The sequence below is a fragment of the Lepisma saccharinum genome, chromosome 14 (assembly GCF_977018435.1).
Source record: "Lepisma saccharinum chromosome 14, izLepSacc3.1, whole genome shotgun sequence".
Taxonomy (NCBI): Eukaryota; Metazoa; Arthropoda; class Insecta; order Zygentoma; family Lepismatidae; genus Lepisma; species Lepisma saccharinum.
This window is the reverse complement of record NC_139242.1, coordinates 26,310,908-26,330,129: the sequence shown is the minus strand read 5'-3', so window position 1 is coordinate 26,330,129 and position 19,222 is coordinate 26,310,908. Positions and strand designations below refer to the sequence as shown.

The 19,222-nt window shown below is 37.9% G+C and overlaps 1 protein-coding gene across 1 annotated transcript in view; it reads right to left on the bottom strand.

Annotated features, from left to right (window-relative positions):
* Vps50 (vacuolar protein sorting 50) overlaps positions 1-19,222 on the bottom strand; it is a 44,597-nt gene that overhangs the window by 10,904 nt on the left and 14,471 nt on the right. The window contains exons 10-14 of the mRNA XM_083135284.1: positions 17,783-17,998; positions 17,529-17,629; positions 15,940-16,153; positions 8,532-8,654; positions 6,934-7,122 (exon numbers count right to left, since the gene is read on the bottom strand). Coding sequence (XP_082991410.1) covers positions 6,934-7,122; positions 8,532-8,654; positions 15,940-16,153; positions 17,529-17,629; positions 17,783-17,998 — 843 coding nt within the window. The remainder of the gene's footprint in view (positions 1-6,933; positions 7,123-8,531; positions 8,655-15,939; positions 16,154-17,528; positions 17,630-17,782; positions 17,999-19,222) is intronic.

Below are 19,222 nucleotides of genomic sequence, written 5' to 3'. Positions count from 1 at the left end.
TAAAAAAAGAAGGGAGAAAAAACTTAAAACTACTCCCTAATAAGGGAAATCAGATGAACACTGGTTAACTTTGGACATCAGGTTATCTTTATTATGCGTTTTCCACATCTTGCAATATATTTTACGGCATGTAAAAGATCGAAATCGGTTAATTAAATTTTAAAAAGTGCAAAATTTATGAGGGTATACACTTGGTCACCAGTCCTGGAATCACATTTAAAAACAAGAAACAGACAAACAAATAGATACGAGTTCCTTGCTGAAAGAGAAATGCTACAACAGCCTGGATTATCCACAGACACTCATATTATAATCCCTCAGTTTTGCTTCATTGGGAACCATTAATGAATTACAAGATTTTCCCTGAGATTTGTATTTTTTTCAAATTCCCTGAGATTTCCAGGTTTTCCAGGTGTGTGGGAACCCTGTATAAGTTCATTACAAAAATACTTGTGTTGGTGTTGCACCTTGCCCTCTCGATGATAATTGAAATTTTAGTAAACCAAGTTTTCGGTCCCAAAAAATCAGATAATAATACTATTTTATTAATTTAATTGTCTACTAAAATATAAGTGTGATATGTTGAAATATGTTTTTCTGGAATCCTTATTAATTTGTTATCTATCATTGTTGTGAAATTTCAAAAAGATTGAATAATTTGTAAGGGAGATAGAATTATTTTTCCAAGACAGTGCAGCTCACATGAAGGCTTTGGGAATAGAAGAAAGGATGAATCACTGAAAGTTTGAGAAACTAGAGAAATGAAACCAGACAAGTTAGAGAGAAAAAATATGTAGTTTCTCACCACCATGAAAGGATTAAATGTGCCAAGTTTCATCAAAATGTGAGAGCATAGGTTCCAAAACCTCTTCTTTTTTTTGGTTGAACTGACATGGAATGACATGACTTATATTATCATAAGGCAAATATGTAAACATTTTAGTGCATCGTTCTACCAAATGAGTACAGGTAAAGGATTGTAACTCTCTTTCATCTCCAATAAGCTCATGTTTATATATGTATAGTAACTGTAAATCTTGGGAGAGATGTATAATTAAAGAAAGGAACTAAATACCAAAACTTCCAAGTGTGTACATAAAGAATGTATTTTCTTGGTCAATAGGGATGGGGGTAAAACCTACCACTAGAGCATGGTTTCTCAAAATATGGTATGCAGTACTGGTACACGTAGTATGTGTTCAGAAAGTAAATACTCGGTTGATGATGGCACTGAGAGCAAAAATTAAAATATGAAATCAATTAAGACCAAATCGTATAATTTCACATGCTATTGCCACTTGAAGTTCTTGGAGAGAGACATATTTCCTTTCCTGGAGTGTCTACATGTGTGCTAGAAAGATTTCCGTAGGTAACAGAAAATAAAAGCAATAACAGTCTTAAAATATGCACATCTGAAAGACAAAGAACGAGAATAAAATTATTCAAGTGATAAGACATTCAAAGTAATTTATATGATTTGTTACCGCTGCCGCATAAAGTAGGAGCTGTATGTGAGTGATTAATGTTACGATTTAGATGCGTGTTTGAGCCCCCTTCCAACGTAATGGAGTTTTTATTTAACTGCCATCTATAAAATGATGCTGGTACGGCATATCGTTGTGCCCACCTTTTAGTACAGTGCGCTCCGACGCCTGAGTCCAGGATTCGAATGTTGGTCTGGGCATAGGTGTTCCTTGTTAGTGTCCCTTTCATCATATGATCATCACTCATTTGCGATTAGCCAAAGTGGCAGAAAAGAGAAGTAAAATAAACAAAATCATTCTGTACTGCCAGAAAAAAAATATTTATTATTATTATTATTATTGCATAAAGTAAATACATAAACACATCCTGTCATTTCAAGAAATTCTGTTTTCATTTTCATCTTAAACCGAATTCATTTTTCCTAAATTTCTGGAGACAAATTTAGTACAAGAACTTTATTTTTCCTCTTCATCTATTGTTTATAAGAATTAATGTGACAAAGGATGGACTCTTGTATGGTGTATTATGTACATAAAATCTTTGTTCAGTGTCACAGCACATGCCCGTATTTAGAGGGGGATTTTGAAGGTTCAAAGGTTCAAACACCCTCCCCCGAAACTTCTGACATGTTCAGGACGTTCAGGAACCAAAATCAGTATCTCATTTTCAAAAACATTGTTCGAAGTTTTTCAAAATACAAGAGGTAGGCAATGCTGAGACGATCGATGCACCTTTATCAATTTCATCATATCATCTTTCATCCTCATATTTGCGATCAGCTAAAAGTAACATAAAGTGAAGTAAAATAGGCCAAAACAATCAAACGATCGATCTAGACTTTTCAAACATTTGGAATTCCCTGCAACACTGAAGAAGGAAGCAGCGTCAGTGCAAACATGGCCAGCCACCCCATTGTCGACATGCACCACGTTAGAGCAGCGATCTGTGATGTGTTTTTTGAGTAGTGAAGATGTTAAACCAGTTGAAATTCATCGCAGGATGAAAGCGCAGTACGGTGATTCATGTGTGTCCCTGCAGCAAGTGTACGAGAGGTGTAGAAAGTTTAAAAGCGGCGTAACTTCTATGGAGGATGCCCTGCAACTGGGCCAGGCACACCGTGTAGTGACGAACGAAAACATCGCTGAAGTGGAAGAGCTTGTGAAGGAAAACAGGTGTATTACTATGAAGGATATAGCCACAATTTTGGATATTAAGTTTTGGTTTAGCACACAATATTATCCATGATGTGCTGCGATTCAATAGTGTTGGCGAGATGGGTGCCATGTCAGTTGACTGCTGAATTGAGAGACAGTCACAACGATGCCTGTGAGGAACTTTTGCATTGTTTCCAGGTCAAAGGTGATGGATTTCTGAAAAAAATTGTTACAGGAGATGAAACCTAGGTGCACTATCACCAACCTGAAACAAAATGATCGAGCAAGGAATGGCACCATAGCTCGTTGCCAAAACCCAAAAAAATTCCACATCCAACCATCAGCAGGAAAAGTCATACTCACTCTCCTCTGGGATGCAAATGGGTTAATTTTTGAACATTGCATGGAAAAGGGAGTAACAATGACCAGTACTTCTTATGCAGATCTTCTCCAAAATCACCTTCGTCCTGCAATCAGGAGTAAACGACAAGGACTTATGACTTCAGGTGTATTGTTAATGCATGACAATGCCTGACCGCATACTGCCCGTTTAACGGTTGCTACAATCAAGGATTGAAATTTGAATGACTCACACACCCACCTTATTCACCAGACATTTGCCTGCAGTGAATTTCATGTGTTTGGACGGCTCAAAGAGGCCATGGGAGGCAAATGTTTCTGAAGCGAAACAACCAAAAGAATTCTTCTCACGAGGTATCCATGCACTTCCGAAGTGCTGGAATATGTGCATTGCACGTCATGGGGACTACGTCTAAATAATGATGTACGAGTGTGTAATTATTCTGTATTTCCTCATTTGACTTGTAATAAATAATTAAGGTTTTCATTTGAATCACACTCGTATATTTAATAATATGTATTTAAATATTTAGTAATTTACTTTTACATGTAAGAACATAATAAATATGTTTACCATGTAATTAACCACTTGCCTGACACATTATTTTACCAACAATGGTCCATATTTTACACATTTTTTTATTGTGTGTTTGTAATGTACCAATATCGGCAATTAAGGAACAGTAACGAAATTCTATTTTTGGGGTCAAATAAGGTCACAAAACTATTAAAAAATCCTCCATAATTATTAACCCGAGTTAACTCGTACTTATAAGGAAAGTACTACCAATGTTTGAAAATAGCATATACACTGTCGAAAATAAAATGTCTTCACATTTTAATGCTGTCCAAGTTTACAGACTATCACACATACTGTGTCACATAAAAATGTTACCCACAGTGCGATAAACCCGAAAGCATGGACTAACACAGAGTGTAACATCGCAATAGTATCTTGACTCGCGACGAATCTTCTTTCCTCATCACTGGAAAAGCGACAACTACATAGTGTCACGGGAATCCGGTAGCAGCAGTACCTCGACAAGCTATCTACACCTTCCACCTAGTGGCCAAAATGGGAATTAACACCTATTAAAGCTCAAACGAGACTGTCCGGGTAGGCAGAAAAGTGCACTATAGTTGTACGATTTTAACGATATAACTTGGGTAAATAATATGTAAAGCAAAAACAAATTCCGAGTTAACTCGGGTTAATCAGGCAAGTGGTTAATACAAGTACACACATATTTGTGTGTGTGTTTGTAAATGAAGATCTTCCTTCCCCTCCCCCCTCTACCAGTCTTTAATGATTTTGCACCTTGATTTTACACCATTGATTTGGTGTTTGAAGTCCACTTTATGTACAGTAAGGCTAATCGGGACTGGACCTACAGTTTAAAGTGGGATCCTAACCACTATGTGCCTCCATGATTTTACACCAAAGTGACAAAATATGTGGGTTTAACCAGAAAAGCACATGCTATTGAGAAAACAACCTAGTTTGGGTGGTATGCAAGTGACAAGCAACATGTGCAGCTTGTGTCATTCTGGTTGCATCTATTTCTGATGATTTGTTTCCAAATTACAAGTGTTACTTGTCACACTGGTATGAAAGCTTTCTTAAGTAGATGAATGGCTGACAATGAAAAACTGACAAACTGCAATACTGGGGTGTTAAAGCTGTTTTGTCAGATCTTATTTGCTGGAACAAATTATACACTCCTCACAAAAAGTTTGGAGTATCTTTATATTAGGTACAAAAGTTTGGAATGTTGTTATATTAGGCACAAAAAGTTTGGAATATTGTTATTAGGCACAAAACGTTTGGAATACAGTGGAACCTTGATAACTCGAACTAGAGGGGGGGGGGGGGGAAATCGAGGTATCAAGGATTTTGACTTACGAGGGCTACTATTTATATTTTGAGCCTTGGCAACACTGATTGAAGTTAGGCACGATTTGACGTTTGCACGGAATCGTTTGGCATTATTGACCATAACGTACTTCAAATGTTTTGTCAATAGCTTCATTTGTGTTGTTTATGTTGCCTTGGAGATTGCGCGACAACAATAAAATGGAATTAACTCGTGAACATTTTTGTGCGATGATTTTTTACAATTTTCGACGTGGAATATCAAGACAAGAGTGCATTGATCAACTTACTTCCACATTTGGCGATGAAGCCCCATCCTTTGCCACTGTGAAACGCTGGTATAACGAATTTAATCGTGGCCGCCATTCACTCACCGACGAGACTCGTGAAGGTCGTCCAAAATCAGTTGTTGTTCAAGAAAACATTGATGCTGTGCAAAACCTAATACTGCAAGATCGTCATGTGACATACTGTGAGATTGAGGCAACCATAGGCATATATAAAATATTACATGATCATTTAGCTGTGAGAAAGGTATGTTCTCGTTGGATTCCACACAATTTGACAAAAACTCAAAAAGACGCTCGCGTCAATTGGTGCAAACAAATGCTCAATAAATACAATCGTGGTGCTTCAAAAGACGTATATAAGATTGTAACAGGTGACGAATCATGGATATATGCATATGGGCCGGCACGTAAACAGCACTCGACTGTATGGGTGTTTCAAGATGAACCCAATCCAACAAAAGTTGTTCGCGCTCGAAGCACATCGAAACAAATGGTTGCCTGTTTTTTTCGGGAAAACTGGTCATGTGGCAACTGTGCCTTTAGAGGAACGTAGAATGGTCAACTCTGAATGGTACACAACAATTTGTTTGCCAGAGGTCTTCGGTCAAATACGGAAAACAAACGAACGCCGTCGGATCATTCTTCATCAAGACAATGCCAGCTGCACACATCTCGTCTAACAAAAGACTTTATGAACAGTCAAAAAATCGAATCGATGGGTCATCCGCCGTACAGTCCTGATTTGGCACCCAATGACTTCTTCTTGTTCCCGAATGTCAAGAATAAATTGCGTGGACAACGATTTTCGTTGGCGGAAGACGCCGTTGATGCGTTCAAAAACCATATTATGGAGGTGTCTCAAGAAGATTGGAAAAACTGCTTTGACAAATGGTTCGAATGAATGCAAAAGTGATTGACCATAAAGGAGAATACTTCGAAAAACAATAAAGCAGTTTTCAATGCCAAATTCCTGTTTTTTCATTGTTAGGCTCAAAATATAAATAGTGACCCTCGTACCAAGGTTTGAGTTATTGAGGGACAAAATTGCCAACTTCTAGTTATAGAGGCCTAAGTTTACTACACTTCGACTTATTGCGGTCCGTGGGACTAAAACTTCGAGTTATAGAGGTGATTAGAATTTAACTTCGACTCATAGAGGTTTTCCATAGTCTACCTTCGAGTTATTGAGCTCGAACGGCATCCCATAAACTGTACAAAAATTTGTCTTATCAAGGTTTTATTCGAGTTGTTGAGGTTCGAGTTATCAATGTTCCACTGTATTGTTATATTAGGCAATAGGTGATAGGCACGGTGGCATATGTTGGCGAAAACACAAGAACGTCCAGCAGATGTTGTAGGACTCCAAGGCCTTGCCTATCACCTATTGCCTAATGTAACAATATTCCAAACTTTTTTTGTGAGGAGTGTATTTTAATCAATGGTATGCGTTATCATTTAAACCTGCTTACGAATCTACTTGCTCTCTACCCCAGGCGGTATGCTACAAATGTCACACTATTGCATTCTTCCTTCATCTTGGTTGATGTGCAGTGATTTTTCCACACACTCCCAATACCTCCCTAACATCCTCTAAAATTTTCCACAAAGACCCAATTTATGGTCATTTTGGCTCTAAATTTAAAAATTCTGTAAAAACCCCTTGTGAAATGATCTTACAATGTCAACAACATTTTCGAGAATTGTGTGTGCTCTTTGCAGTTTTGGTTAGATACAAAGGTAAGAAGGTGTATATAACAAGTTCCTTGCTTACCTGAGAATAAAACTGTTGTAGGAATGGACGATTAGTTTGCGGTATCAGTTGTTCCAAATATGGTTGTAAAAATTCAAACTGTTTTGATAGAAACACTAGAGATTCTACAGCTACAATGCGTTCTGCAAGGCCATGTAATGTTTCCTGTTGACTTAAGTCCACCACTGAGGAAATATGAGGCTCAGGTACCTAGAAACAAGTAAAAAATGTTAAATATTTATACACACAAAAAAAAATCAACTTAAGTATTTCTTATGTGATGTGCTGGATAAAACACCATGCCCTTACAAGTTGATTACCAGGAAAAAGCACAATAATACAACAAACATCATTTTGTGGGTTTTTCACCAGTATTCACAAGAATGAAACTGATTACTAATGCAAAAAAAAAAAAAAAAATCTCAGTAAACCAAACCAGATTAAGGCACTACTGATGCATACCATTAACCCCTAAACGTGGGATGACGTACATGTGTACGTTTGCAGAATTCTGTGCTAATGGCGGTTCGACATACACATATGCGTTTGATGCATGGTTGACTTCAAACTGCTGTCAGGTGCCATCTATTGGCAGTAGAAATAAACTTGGTATAAATCAGTGATTTGCACCACAAATTTCAGAACATTGCCCAAAGAAGAGGCCACTTTGACTAATATTTACTCCTGCTTGAATAAGTCATCCTAGGGTGGCGTCTATTTTAATTCCTATTGAAGGTATGGCTCAGGAGTGTAATACATCTGCAGTTTTAACCAGTTGACAATAAGAGTGTTAGTCTTTACTGTCATCTACAGGGAAGTAAGGAAAGTACTTGCACAACAATGGCTTCCTTGTTGCAACTGGTAAGTGACATAGAACTGGAACAAATCTTGTGGGAAGGCAGCAGTGTGTCTTTTGATTGGCTTTCAATAGTTCCGAATGTGTTCAAGAAGAATTTACTCACTTTGCAAATAATGAAGCTCAAGATGAAAAACATGGGAGTACATTTCTGCAACAATGAGTCATAGTGATTAACATTTGTTACTAGAATACATGGAAAAACATAACCACAAAAATTCACAGCAATCGAGGTAGAGGACATTGTGGAGGATAACTGAAAATTTGATTTCAATATATTTTCTAGTTTTAAAAATACAATAATTTGTTATAATCAGAAAATAGTAAGGCTGATCAAATTAAATAGCACTTGAGGTTTAACTCTGTCTGAGGAGTTAAAAACGAATTTTTACACTTTACAAATTCCTAAAAAAAGGAAAAAAAGGTAAGGTTAAAGCTACCCTAACACATTGCAACATGTCATGAAGGCACAAGGGTGGATGTGGAAGTAGGAACAGCCACATATTCACAATCTCGGCCATTTGTGGAGGTGATGGCATCAGCACCATGCTCCAGCAACCTTTACTCCTCGCATAGGTACCCATTTACTAGGGGCTGGGTGGAACCCAGAGCTGATCCATGTAGATATATTACTGGAAAAATCCCCACCTAAAATCACCCACACTGGGAATCAAACCAAGGTCTCACACATGGCAGTCATGACTGGATCAATGCAGCTCTCTTTAAATTTTTAGTTTCACCCGAGTTCACAAATATAACATACCTTGTGCTTTACTTCATCACTCTGGATTTCATCCATTTGAAGATCTTCATGCAAAATCAAATAAATCCTCTTCAAAGTTGCTTGGAGCTTAAAACTGTACAAATAGTCATCACTCATCTCTGGCTGGAACAACAAAAAACAATTATGAAAACCATCAAATAGCAAAAATTATAAATTTAACAACAATAAAAATCACCATAGCATGGAATTGATATTACCTTATCCATGGTACATGTCAGTAAAATGTGTAATAATTCTACTTTAAGCACAAGCAAGCATGGAAGCCCAGTTTATAATTAGCTTAACTTTTTCTCTGGTGCAAAAAAATCAGAGTGGGCATCCAATATACAAGTAGAATACTTTGGTTTTAAGAGTCAAATATCAGCACATATTGCAGACACATAGCTTATGTTGTAAGAATTTTAATTCAGTTTAAATTTTAAAGCCACAACTAAGTACAACTGATTCTTTAATGTTGCATAATAACCAAACAAAGAAGCTGCACCTTGGTCCCACTATTTACAAAGGAATAGTTTTAGCTAGTAGGCAATTTGTCAAACAACTTTTCAATCAAAAATATTATTTGAAAGTATTGTCACAGACTATAAGTGGGTAACAGTATGGTATAAAGAAAACACATTTCACTCCTTCATTTAGTCATTTTTTACATTTGTACATACACTGCGAAAACATTGTTTAAGGTGGGATTTTGCTTCTTTCACGAAAATACCTTTAATTTTACACATATAGAGTAATTATTGTTCATTCCTCTCACACACAATATGGCGGAGAAATCTTGACTAATGTTGTCAATGATCAGTGGGTTTGCAGTGTTGCAACCTTCTTCACCGAAAAATACCAACTTTTGTGTTACTCATCTTGTATTTTTTTCTGGGTTCGAAAACCCCACGAACCATGCACGGATAGCCCCACGAACCATGCACGTGTAGCCCCACACACCATTGATGGATAGTCCCACGAACCATGCACGAATAGCCCCACAAACCAATCATAAATACACGAACCATTCATAAATAGCCCCACGAACCATGCACGCGTAGCCCCACACACCATTCACGGATAGCCCCACAAACCATTCACGGATAGCCCCACAAACCATTCACGGATAGCCCCCCAAACTATGCACGGATAGCCCCACAAACCATTCATAAATAGTCCCACGAACCATGCACGCAAGGTTAGGTTCTGTTAGGTTAGGCAAACATAGTTAAAATTGTCATGTTCTGGTAAAACAATAGCGAGTTTGGAAACACTGACCAGGGGTTACGTCATAGAACGCACGGAACATTTGGTTCACGTAGTCGAATGTAATGGAGGCAAGAGCGTTTGTGCCAGTGGCAAAGCATAGAGTTCCTAGCAGGGTAGGCACAGAAGTGCGATAATTTCCATTAGTTGCTTAAATCTGTAAAAAGAAAGGGAGGGGGGGGGGCTAATGTGTGGTTCAATGTCTCTCCAGACCGCTTCTTTACTTGCCAGTGGCGTGGCGTGACGTTTTCAAAAGTGTTGTTACCGGCAATCAGTACGATAATTATGTCTTAGACGTTCTCCTCCCACCCACAAGATGTCATCGATTTAGATTTTTGTTCACTTCTGGTTTTTTATTTGTTTGTATTTTTTCAACCCCTGATTTATGCACACACCTCCAGAAAGAACTACCAATCATGAGACATTGCGAAAATCCAACGAATAGTGCTCGAGCCCTGTTGTCAATTCTTCATCACTTTTTTCTAAATTTATTTATTTATTTTGCAATTGAGATGAAAAGGGCTAGAAGAACCCCATAATTTTCGGGTCAGTCTGACGTTTGTGCCATGAGCAGACGACAGAATTCCGCACTTTCAGCGACTGTCAGATTGGTATGTTCTATTGCTGCCAACTTAGTTTCTTTAGCAAGACTTCCTCGCACCGAGGAAAACACCATTGTTTTCTGTTGTCTAACTAAAGGAATGGTTGTAGTTAATTCCAGTCTTGGCTTTCTAGATAAATGAATTTCTGACACCTGTATGTGCCAGTAAACATAATTCAAATTTTGAATATTTTCGTCTCATTTGTTCTGCTCTATGCTAATCGTGACGATGAGAATGTATGGAGAATGAATTAAAGATGATCAGGAAACATTGACATGACCACAATTAGGTCACCTGGCTTCCTAACGTGTTAGGATGACGACTACGGGGCTTTCAAGAAAAAAAAACATAAGTAAAGGTGACCTCTCTCATTCAGTGTGTATAGTTCGCATCCTAGTTTGTTCTACCCCTTGTGTTAGTAGACACCTTTACGTGATAATAGAACATAGGATCCTTGTTTGGGACCCGGCAACACGACAGGTTACTATGTAACATATAAACAGGTTATAATAAATTTAGTTGCTTGAGAGAATAGAATTTCAATTTTAGGTGCAATTTAGCTCTTTTCAGTCGGTAACGCGTCTGACTACCATGCTCAAGGTCCCGGGTTCGATCCCCGGCCGGTTCAAATCCGGGAACTTTTCTAACGGTGGAAGCGGCCCCGGTGCCCACCAAGCGACGAATAACATGGGTACCTGGGGGAAACCCTGGGGGGTAAAGGCAGTCAGGGGCGAGATGCTGATCACATCATGACCGGATCAAGAAAGTGTGGAGAATTACCCCCACACCCCCTATACGCCTTCATGGCAAGGTGCTATGCACAGGGGAACACTTTACCTTTTTTTTTTTTTTTTTTTTTACTTGCCAATCCAATGTGACAACACTGGCATGTTCCGCCAGACCTGAAACAGACATGGCCCACGCAATAACCCCACAACCCTCTTTGTCCTAAACCCAAAAGAGTCTTCCCTTGCATTGTACTCTCCTTGACCGCCCACTTCTCTTGTTATCTATCCCTTCAGGGTAAACGAAACTGCCTACCTCTTCACTTGTGTCGGCTGCATAAAAAATATATGCTTGTAATATTTATTCAACGACAGTGTTAACGCATTAAATAACGTTTCAACAACTTTGAATTTTTTTTTAAATATTTTGCTGTCACTTGCCACTGCTACTTGCAAAAGAAAATATAGTTGAAAACATTTTAGAAATGATTGTTATAAGAAGGAAACATGAAAGACCAAAAGTGGGTCCTACCTTACTGATGATTACATCTTCACTCAATTAAGAACTCGATTGTTCTTGTTAGTCTTGCATTTCAGTCCAGCACTTTTTGCATAAATCTGATCGCTGCACACGACACGAATCAAAAACAAAGCTCTACCATCATGAACCTCGTGCGCCGAGCCAAGCTCCCTTCTCGCATCGTGAGCAGGAGGCAAGTTTTCACAGAGGGGGTACGAGCGAGGAAATCCCCGTTCATGATAAAAATAAATTATTCTATTCCCAGTGAAAGTAAAACTAATTTGTAAATATAAGGCGTAACTATCATTTTAATTTACGTAATTTGGTATGAAGACTTACTTTACAAATATAAGTTCTTTGGACTTTCTGTTTACGCTACGGTGTTGGGTGAATCGCAGGCGCGGTTGGCCTTATAGCGCACAGGATCAGTGAACCCCAAGTAATATATGTCATTTACCTCGAGAATGAACAATAAACAATGTCTTTACCTTTTGACAATTTTTCGCTAAAATTTCTCCACAAGAAGTCATGTATTTGTGTCCGTAACAAGGCAAATTCTTTTGCTGAGAAAGAGAAACCGCGAGTCGGCCGCCCTTGTGCAGACCCTCAGCTGAACCCCCACAGGAGAGCTCTTGCCATAGTGAAGGTTCGGGCAGCAGGCAGAAGCTGGGGGTAGTTATATGGACAAAATATATGGCAAGGGATACTGAGGAACCTCGATCTCCAACCAAAGGTCATGCGCAGTTCGTGCTCTTTCAGAAGCCGCAGCAGAAGCCAGAAGGCACCGTGCTCGCTGCGAGTGAGACCCAGCTGGTTCTACCTTTTAGTGTTGCCCTGTGAGGTTCAAGTTTGAAGCGCATTCGTTACACATTCAATCTTCTCTGTTGAATCATTTTTGTACCGAACTTCTTGGCATTATTGCAAAATTGTGACAGAGAAGGATGAGTAGAAATGAATGAAAGCTGGAATTAGACACGATGAATTAAAATAAAAGAAATACATTACTAAAATAACTCGTGCATGCATTCAGACATTTTCCTTAAAGATGGAAACACTTCGGATATGTGAAAGTAAAAGAATGCCACGATCTTAGACAAGAAAGGAAGACGTGACAAACCCTGTCGGTGTCAATGTTTCAAGTTTGTAAGTTTTCGAAGTGCTTGGATAGTTGTTGCAAAATATTGATGCTCCAAAGTATGTTACGTCATTTGATGCAGTGTAGGTGTTGCTGTCTGCGCAGGTAAGAAATGACTGCTAAAATGCATTCAATTAACGGAAACATACCCTCTCGGATGTTGAAAGAAAATTAGAGATAAAGCGTGAGTTTGTCGACCAACTCCAAATTTGAAGATAGAAAAAAAAAGCTGTAACATTCCAATGAAAGGTTCTCAGGTTTCTAGTACGCATATGCCATTGGTTGCCATTTCCCTTTAATAATTGTAGGACCATTGTGATTAGTCGTTTTATAATTGCAGGCATGGAAGTCCGGAAGGGGAAAAGGGGCCACACTCGCCTGGAAAATTACTGTCAACCTAAAACTATTTATTACACACATATAATTTCATTTCAGTCACAGTAATTTATGATGATTATTATAAAGACGTTGCAGGGACTGAAGGAGTGTTTTTTTGAGAGAACAGTATTATTACAAGGAAAAATGTGCCTCGTTTGTCCCCCCTAGAAAAAAATGATCTTTGTTACCATCCCTGGAACAAATCCTGAGGACGTCCTTGATGCCCATAAATCCCGAAATTTCTTTCATAGATGCACAATTTATTGTACTTAGTTTTAGTCCTAAATTTATACGCACACCTCTACTATGAAACCTTATTCCATGAAAGAATATGTACCAATCTTTTAAGCCCCCCCCCCCCCCATCCCTTTGTTTCCCGAAGAAAGTCTATTTGCGGAAACTGAATATGTGTCATATGACTTCGGTGAACCCCCAGGAAAATAATGCACGAGCCGCACCTGGTGAATCGACAAGACCATCAGCAACAAAGTCAGAATTTCAGTACTCCGTAATTTTCAATTTCACTTACACTTGTCAATGAAAGGAAGGAAAACCTAAGTTTCGTACAAAATATGGAGAATGTGCAATGAAATAGAAGTCTCTCTGCACGAACACAGGCTAATGTTTATTAAAAATGCTGGTACACCACAAATTTCCAACCCTGGCGGAAATGCAGTGTTGCTGATATTCTGTTCGTCCTAGTGGGTAACACCGTGAGGCCAGCCTCAGGAGCACGTTATAAGCATACGTACAGTAAACACCGTGAGGCCAGCCTCAGGAGCACGTTATAAGCATACGTACAGTAAACACCGTGAGGCCAGCCTCAGGAGCACGTTATAAGCATATGTACAGTACTCGTAAGATTAGACTTCCCGCATATACGACCGTAGGACAGAATGTGAAGAGAAGAGGCCCCAGCAAATGTGCCTCACTCATTGGAAAGTTTGTATACTGGACAGGGTTAGAATTTTTTTGTAATTATCATAAATGAAAATTCCAAAGTTTTCCATTGCATTACATATGTTTTGACGAAATAAGTAAATACACCTTTAAAAGAGTAATGGCGTGGGTAGTCCCGGCCTCCTGGCCTCATAGGATGCTTCGCTACTGGTTTGTGCATCGGAGAGACATTAATGTCAAAAAATACATAATTTACCGCTAGAATAAGTTGAACGAAGGGTGAAAACACTTCCACAAGCTTTCAAAAGTCTACAGAAACTCAGTTCCGTAAGTAATTTCCCCTGTAAATTTGAAGAAATGTGTTTTCTCTATACCATACTGTTACCCTATAAGTGATATATTATTTTTTTTTTACTTAAGGGGAGAAGGTACAGTGCATTTATTTCAATATCGTCTTTATGGGCACCGCTACTAAAAATAAAACATGTGTGTATCCAAGAGTATGAATTTCTCTCCATGTTGCAAGTGGAAGCGTTTTCTTATGTTGATTATTAAGCTGGACACGATATTTGAAAAATATGAAATAAAGAATTTTCGGAATCTCATGTATTCCTTATGGGGAATCAACTTCAATATCAAATTACAACTAATCAAATGGGAGTTTTGACTTTTCTGCTTGGAAATCACTTCTTCAAACTGTCCTCTTCCCGTTAATAATAATAATACTCCAACATGTCCAATGCATTTCTCCTTGCCTCCTGGCACTGTTGCCAAACCTGGTGCAGATAAAAGAGCTAAATTTCACCTTAAATGGAGTTAAAACTGACTTTCAAGGAGCTAAATTTACGAAGTGCTTCCTAGAGTAATGTTAGTTGTCAAAGTGGTGGGGTGCTGTTATTACCGTTAACTCTAAATTTATGATAATTTCATGGTCGTATGAAATGGAAAATAAAGCATTCCCTGATAACAATATTATGCCAATTACAAGTCAAAACGGCACTATAAAAAAAAGTAGCTGGGGATATAAGAGGGGTGGGACACAGCCAATATAACAACTCACGTGAAGTGCAAAATGTATAATCATGGCAAACGTTGGTCTATGTGAGCCAGAACCAGTGATGGTATCATAGTGGGGTATGGGGGCAGGTGCCCCAGTACACAGCCAAACGAATGCACGAAAGAGCCAGATCTGGTTCCAAGAGAACTAAGTTGGCAACACTGACTCAGAGGGATGCCCTTAACACTGCATTATATTTAAGCATTTGCTTCCTCAAGTCTATGTAAGTTTTTGGTTGCAAGAGGAAGTCAACAGAAAATTTTCAAATTTTACCTGAGCAATGAGAAATAATGTTTTTAGACAACTTTCTATTCCCTGCATAATTTTCGTACATATTAATTTGTTTATTTTACTCTTAAAATTTCGAATATTCTTCACTTTTCTGGGCAGGAGCCAGTCTGCTCTACATGGAACTTACACAATGGTTAGAAGCATTTACACATGAAATAAAGTTGTTTAGTATGTTGACAACAGTTGTGCTAAAATTAACTTCCTTCCTGCTTATTTCAAATCTGAAATCCACATATCAAATTCCCACATTAAATGAAAGACATTCAAACAGCCATGAACATGTGCTTGTGTATTTGCATTATAGTCAATGGTTTTAACCATCTCTGATCATAGTATCACATAGTAATTTTTGTCATGAAATTTAATTAAACTTTATTATTTTTGGTAAATTATAACCTATTAGAATCTGATGCATGCACACATGTAAGTAAGCACACACACATTTCCTCTCACTCTCTCCACGTTTTTGGCATAAAGTTCTGCTCTATTTGCACTATGTGTACATAACATTAGGAACAGTGCAACACTACTCACCAAGTCTGCAGCAAAGAAAGTATACACTGCATAAAGGTAGTAGTCGAATAACTGACTCAAACAGTAGATAACATCAAATGCAATTGGCTTTAGCAGTCTCATCATCTGCAAGTACTTTCCGCATAACCTTAAAATAGTCAGGGTCGTGTTGGTTAAAATTGGTGTTGAAAGAAAATCCCTTTTCTTGTCTTTCCTTCCACCAGTCTTGGAATGTCTGAAATAACATATATATCTTTCCTACAACCATGATTTTATTTTTGTATACAATAAAAAAAAATTAAATAATTTCAGCCTAAATCTTTCACACTCTAGGCTAGTGGTTCCCAAAGTGTGCGCTGCAGTGCCATGGCTAGCTTATAGGGGCGCCGCAAAATGTTCCAATATTTTCACTGAAATGATATGATTGTTCCAAATATGTGCTTATCTAGTACCTTTTACACATAAAATGTTTCTGAATTTGAAATATGTGTTTATTTTTTAACTTAAGGCAAGCAACGTAACCACACTAACTGAGCATTGCAAGTGTTAGATAGGCTTACATTCTGACTTGGGCACTGTGGGAAAATTTTGAAATACTAAGGGTGCCGTGAAACGAAAAAGTTTGGGAACCCCTGCTCTAGGCATATGAAGTGAGTTAACATCTCTTAAACAACAATTTTGTTTAGTTTCATTAATGACAAAAATTGAATAAAATTAAATAATGAAACCATTTTAATTTTGGAAATTCCCACTTGTGTGATGTACTGTATTCACACATCATTTTTCTTTTAATGCTTAAATCATTGTCATGTACTTCCCAAGGAATATTTAATCTATTATAATCACATGCATAATTGGTGTCCGAAAAAGAATGTACCCTTTTCAAAACATTTATTCTTAGCCCCATGCTTGAGCATGCTTTCTGCAACAAATAGAAGATAATCTCTCCAAGTTCTGTTAACATATATTACAAGTTTACAGGTGCTGAGTAGTTATTTCTGCATGTTCACACTGAAGACCAAGTGAAGTGCTTTGTCTGGTTCAATGAGTGCATGCACAAGTTGCACCTTGTAAGCCTTCGCTTGCAAATGCTTATAAAGCTTATACTGTAGAGTGGGGCATTTCCAACTCATGGCTAACTTCTCGACTGAGTTCCTGGGACTGCGCTGGAAGGCTTGCTGAACTCTATCCACTGCCTCCACCAAACATGATCTGTGACCAGTGCTTTTGCATCTGCACAGGCAACTCCTCTCCAGGTATTGCATAAACCAATGCTTAATCGAGTCCTTTTCAGATGGATCAAACTCAATGGAGACCGAAAACTGAGTTAAACTGTGATCACAGATGCCATTTTTGCAACTCTTTCTGTTGTTTGGTCAGAACCATTTTGCACAAACAGTTTCCATGTGCATGGTGGGTATTACAAGTGAAACGTCTGCAGTCTAGTTGCAATCAGTGCTTAATACCTGTTTCTCTGCTCCGTACACTAGTTACTTACAACAAAATAGAAGAAATAGGTACGATCTTTTCTAGACACACCATATATCAGAATATGTAACACATACAATAGTGATAAAGAAGTATGATGTACATTAACAGGAAATACTAACTTTGTAACAGTCTCCCCAGTGTTTTCATCTACAAAATCTCCTTTTAGCTCTTCTGGAATGTCCTCATCACTATCTTCACTAAAATATCCTGAAGGTTCGTCCTGGAGAAAAACCAAATAAAATTGAGAGCCATTATCATTACAAGATTTTTAACTTCTGCATTGGAAAGTAAATTAACCATTTTTGTATAGAAGTTACTTTCATAAATAACTTTAAAGAAACAGAAGTGCAATACATAAAAAATAAACACTTACTCCATTTGTTGCAAGAATGTCTTCATCTTGCGATTCGTCTAAACTTATATCGAAGGGAGTTCCTGAATCACTGTACTGGCTGAAATAACTGTTACTTCCTTCCTGAGACTGCGTACTAGAGCTGTCAGGACTTGCAGTGTAAGGTGTAATGGACTGGGTTCTACACTTTTCTCCTATCTTCAGATTTTGTAAAACTGACCGTAATGATTTGAATTCCTGAAAAAAAAACAATCATCATTTATATAATTAAGCTGTAAAGTACTGATACAAGTACTGGAAGTGGAAGCCTAGCTGGGGGCATCTTTGGTTGAGTTTGGGTATAAGTCAGGGGATGCTCATATGGTTCCACATAGAGACAATGAAGTAGGTGGGGGATGATTACACAAATTATCTGAGCTGCGGGATGCCTTACAAAAAACTTCTTAACTAGGGGGATGGCATCCCCTTGTGTTCCTACCACTTCGAACTCCAATTGGCACTTATATACTCTGGATGGAGCAAAATTTAATTTTGGCTGGGACCTATACTATTTACTAGGGATGGGCCGATATGAAATTTTTGCCGATACCGATAAAGTACCGATATAAAATTTACCGATACCGATAACTGATATTCTACCGATCCGATATAAAATTAGAAATGGTCCTTGAAGAACCTGAATGGTTCACTGACCTCCTTAATAAATGTGTGTTTCAAGGTGACTGCAGTGCAAAAGAAATTTCTTATTTAGACATACTTTTTTAGAAAGTAGGGCATGGAGATTATCCATAAAAATTACAACAAAATGGTAGAATTTTGCACTAAATTATCAGATATTTATTGATATATCGGATCGGTAAAATAATCGGTAACTTTACCGATAAACCGATATGCCTATATCGGCCGATACCAATACAGTACCGATTAATAGGTCCCATCCCTACTATTTACCAATACTTATAACCAATAACTATTATCAATTATAATATTATGCAATATTCAGTGGCAAAAAGTCAATGAAGAACATAAGTGGGTCATTCACCCAACCCCATTAAATAATGTATGTAACCATGCAACTTCTATGGTTTCACATTTGAAAATGAAAATATGTATCTGGAAATGTTACTTTCCAAAGCCAAATTATGACATGCATAGATCATTAAAAACAATGGCAAAATGACTGAATTATTCACTTAATTATAAGCTATTAATAGAAATATCATAGTAGTAAATTGACAATTTTACCAATAAGCCTATAACAAAGATATCATAAGTTTCATTACCTTTGAATTATTGGAGGAGGGGGAGGGGGAAGCATGTTATATAATACACCAATGTCTTACATATACCAATTTTCCTGTAGTATAGGGGGAAGGACACAGATCGCTTCTTGCCCATAATAATACCTGTGACCAATATCCCATATCAGCCAATACTAACAGAGTACCTATTAACCTGTCC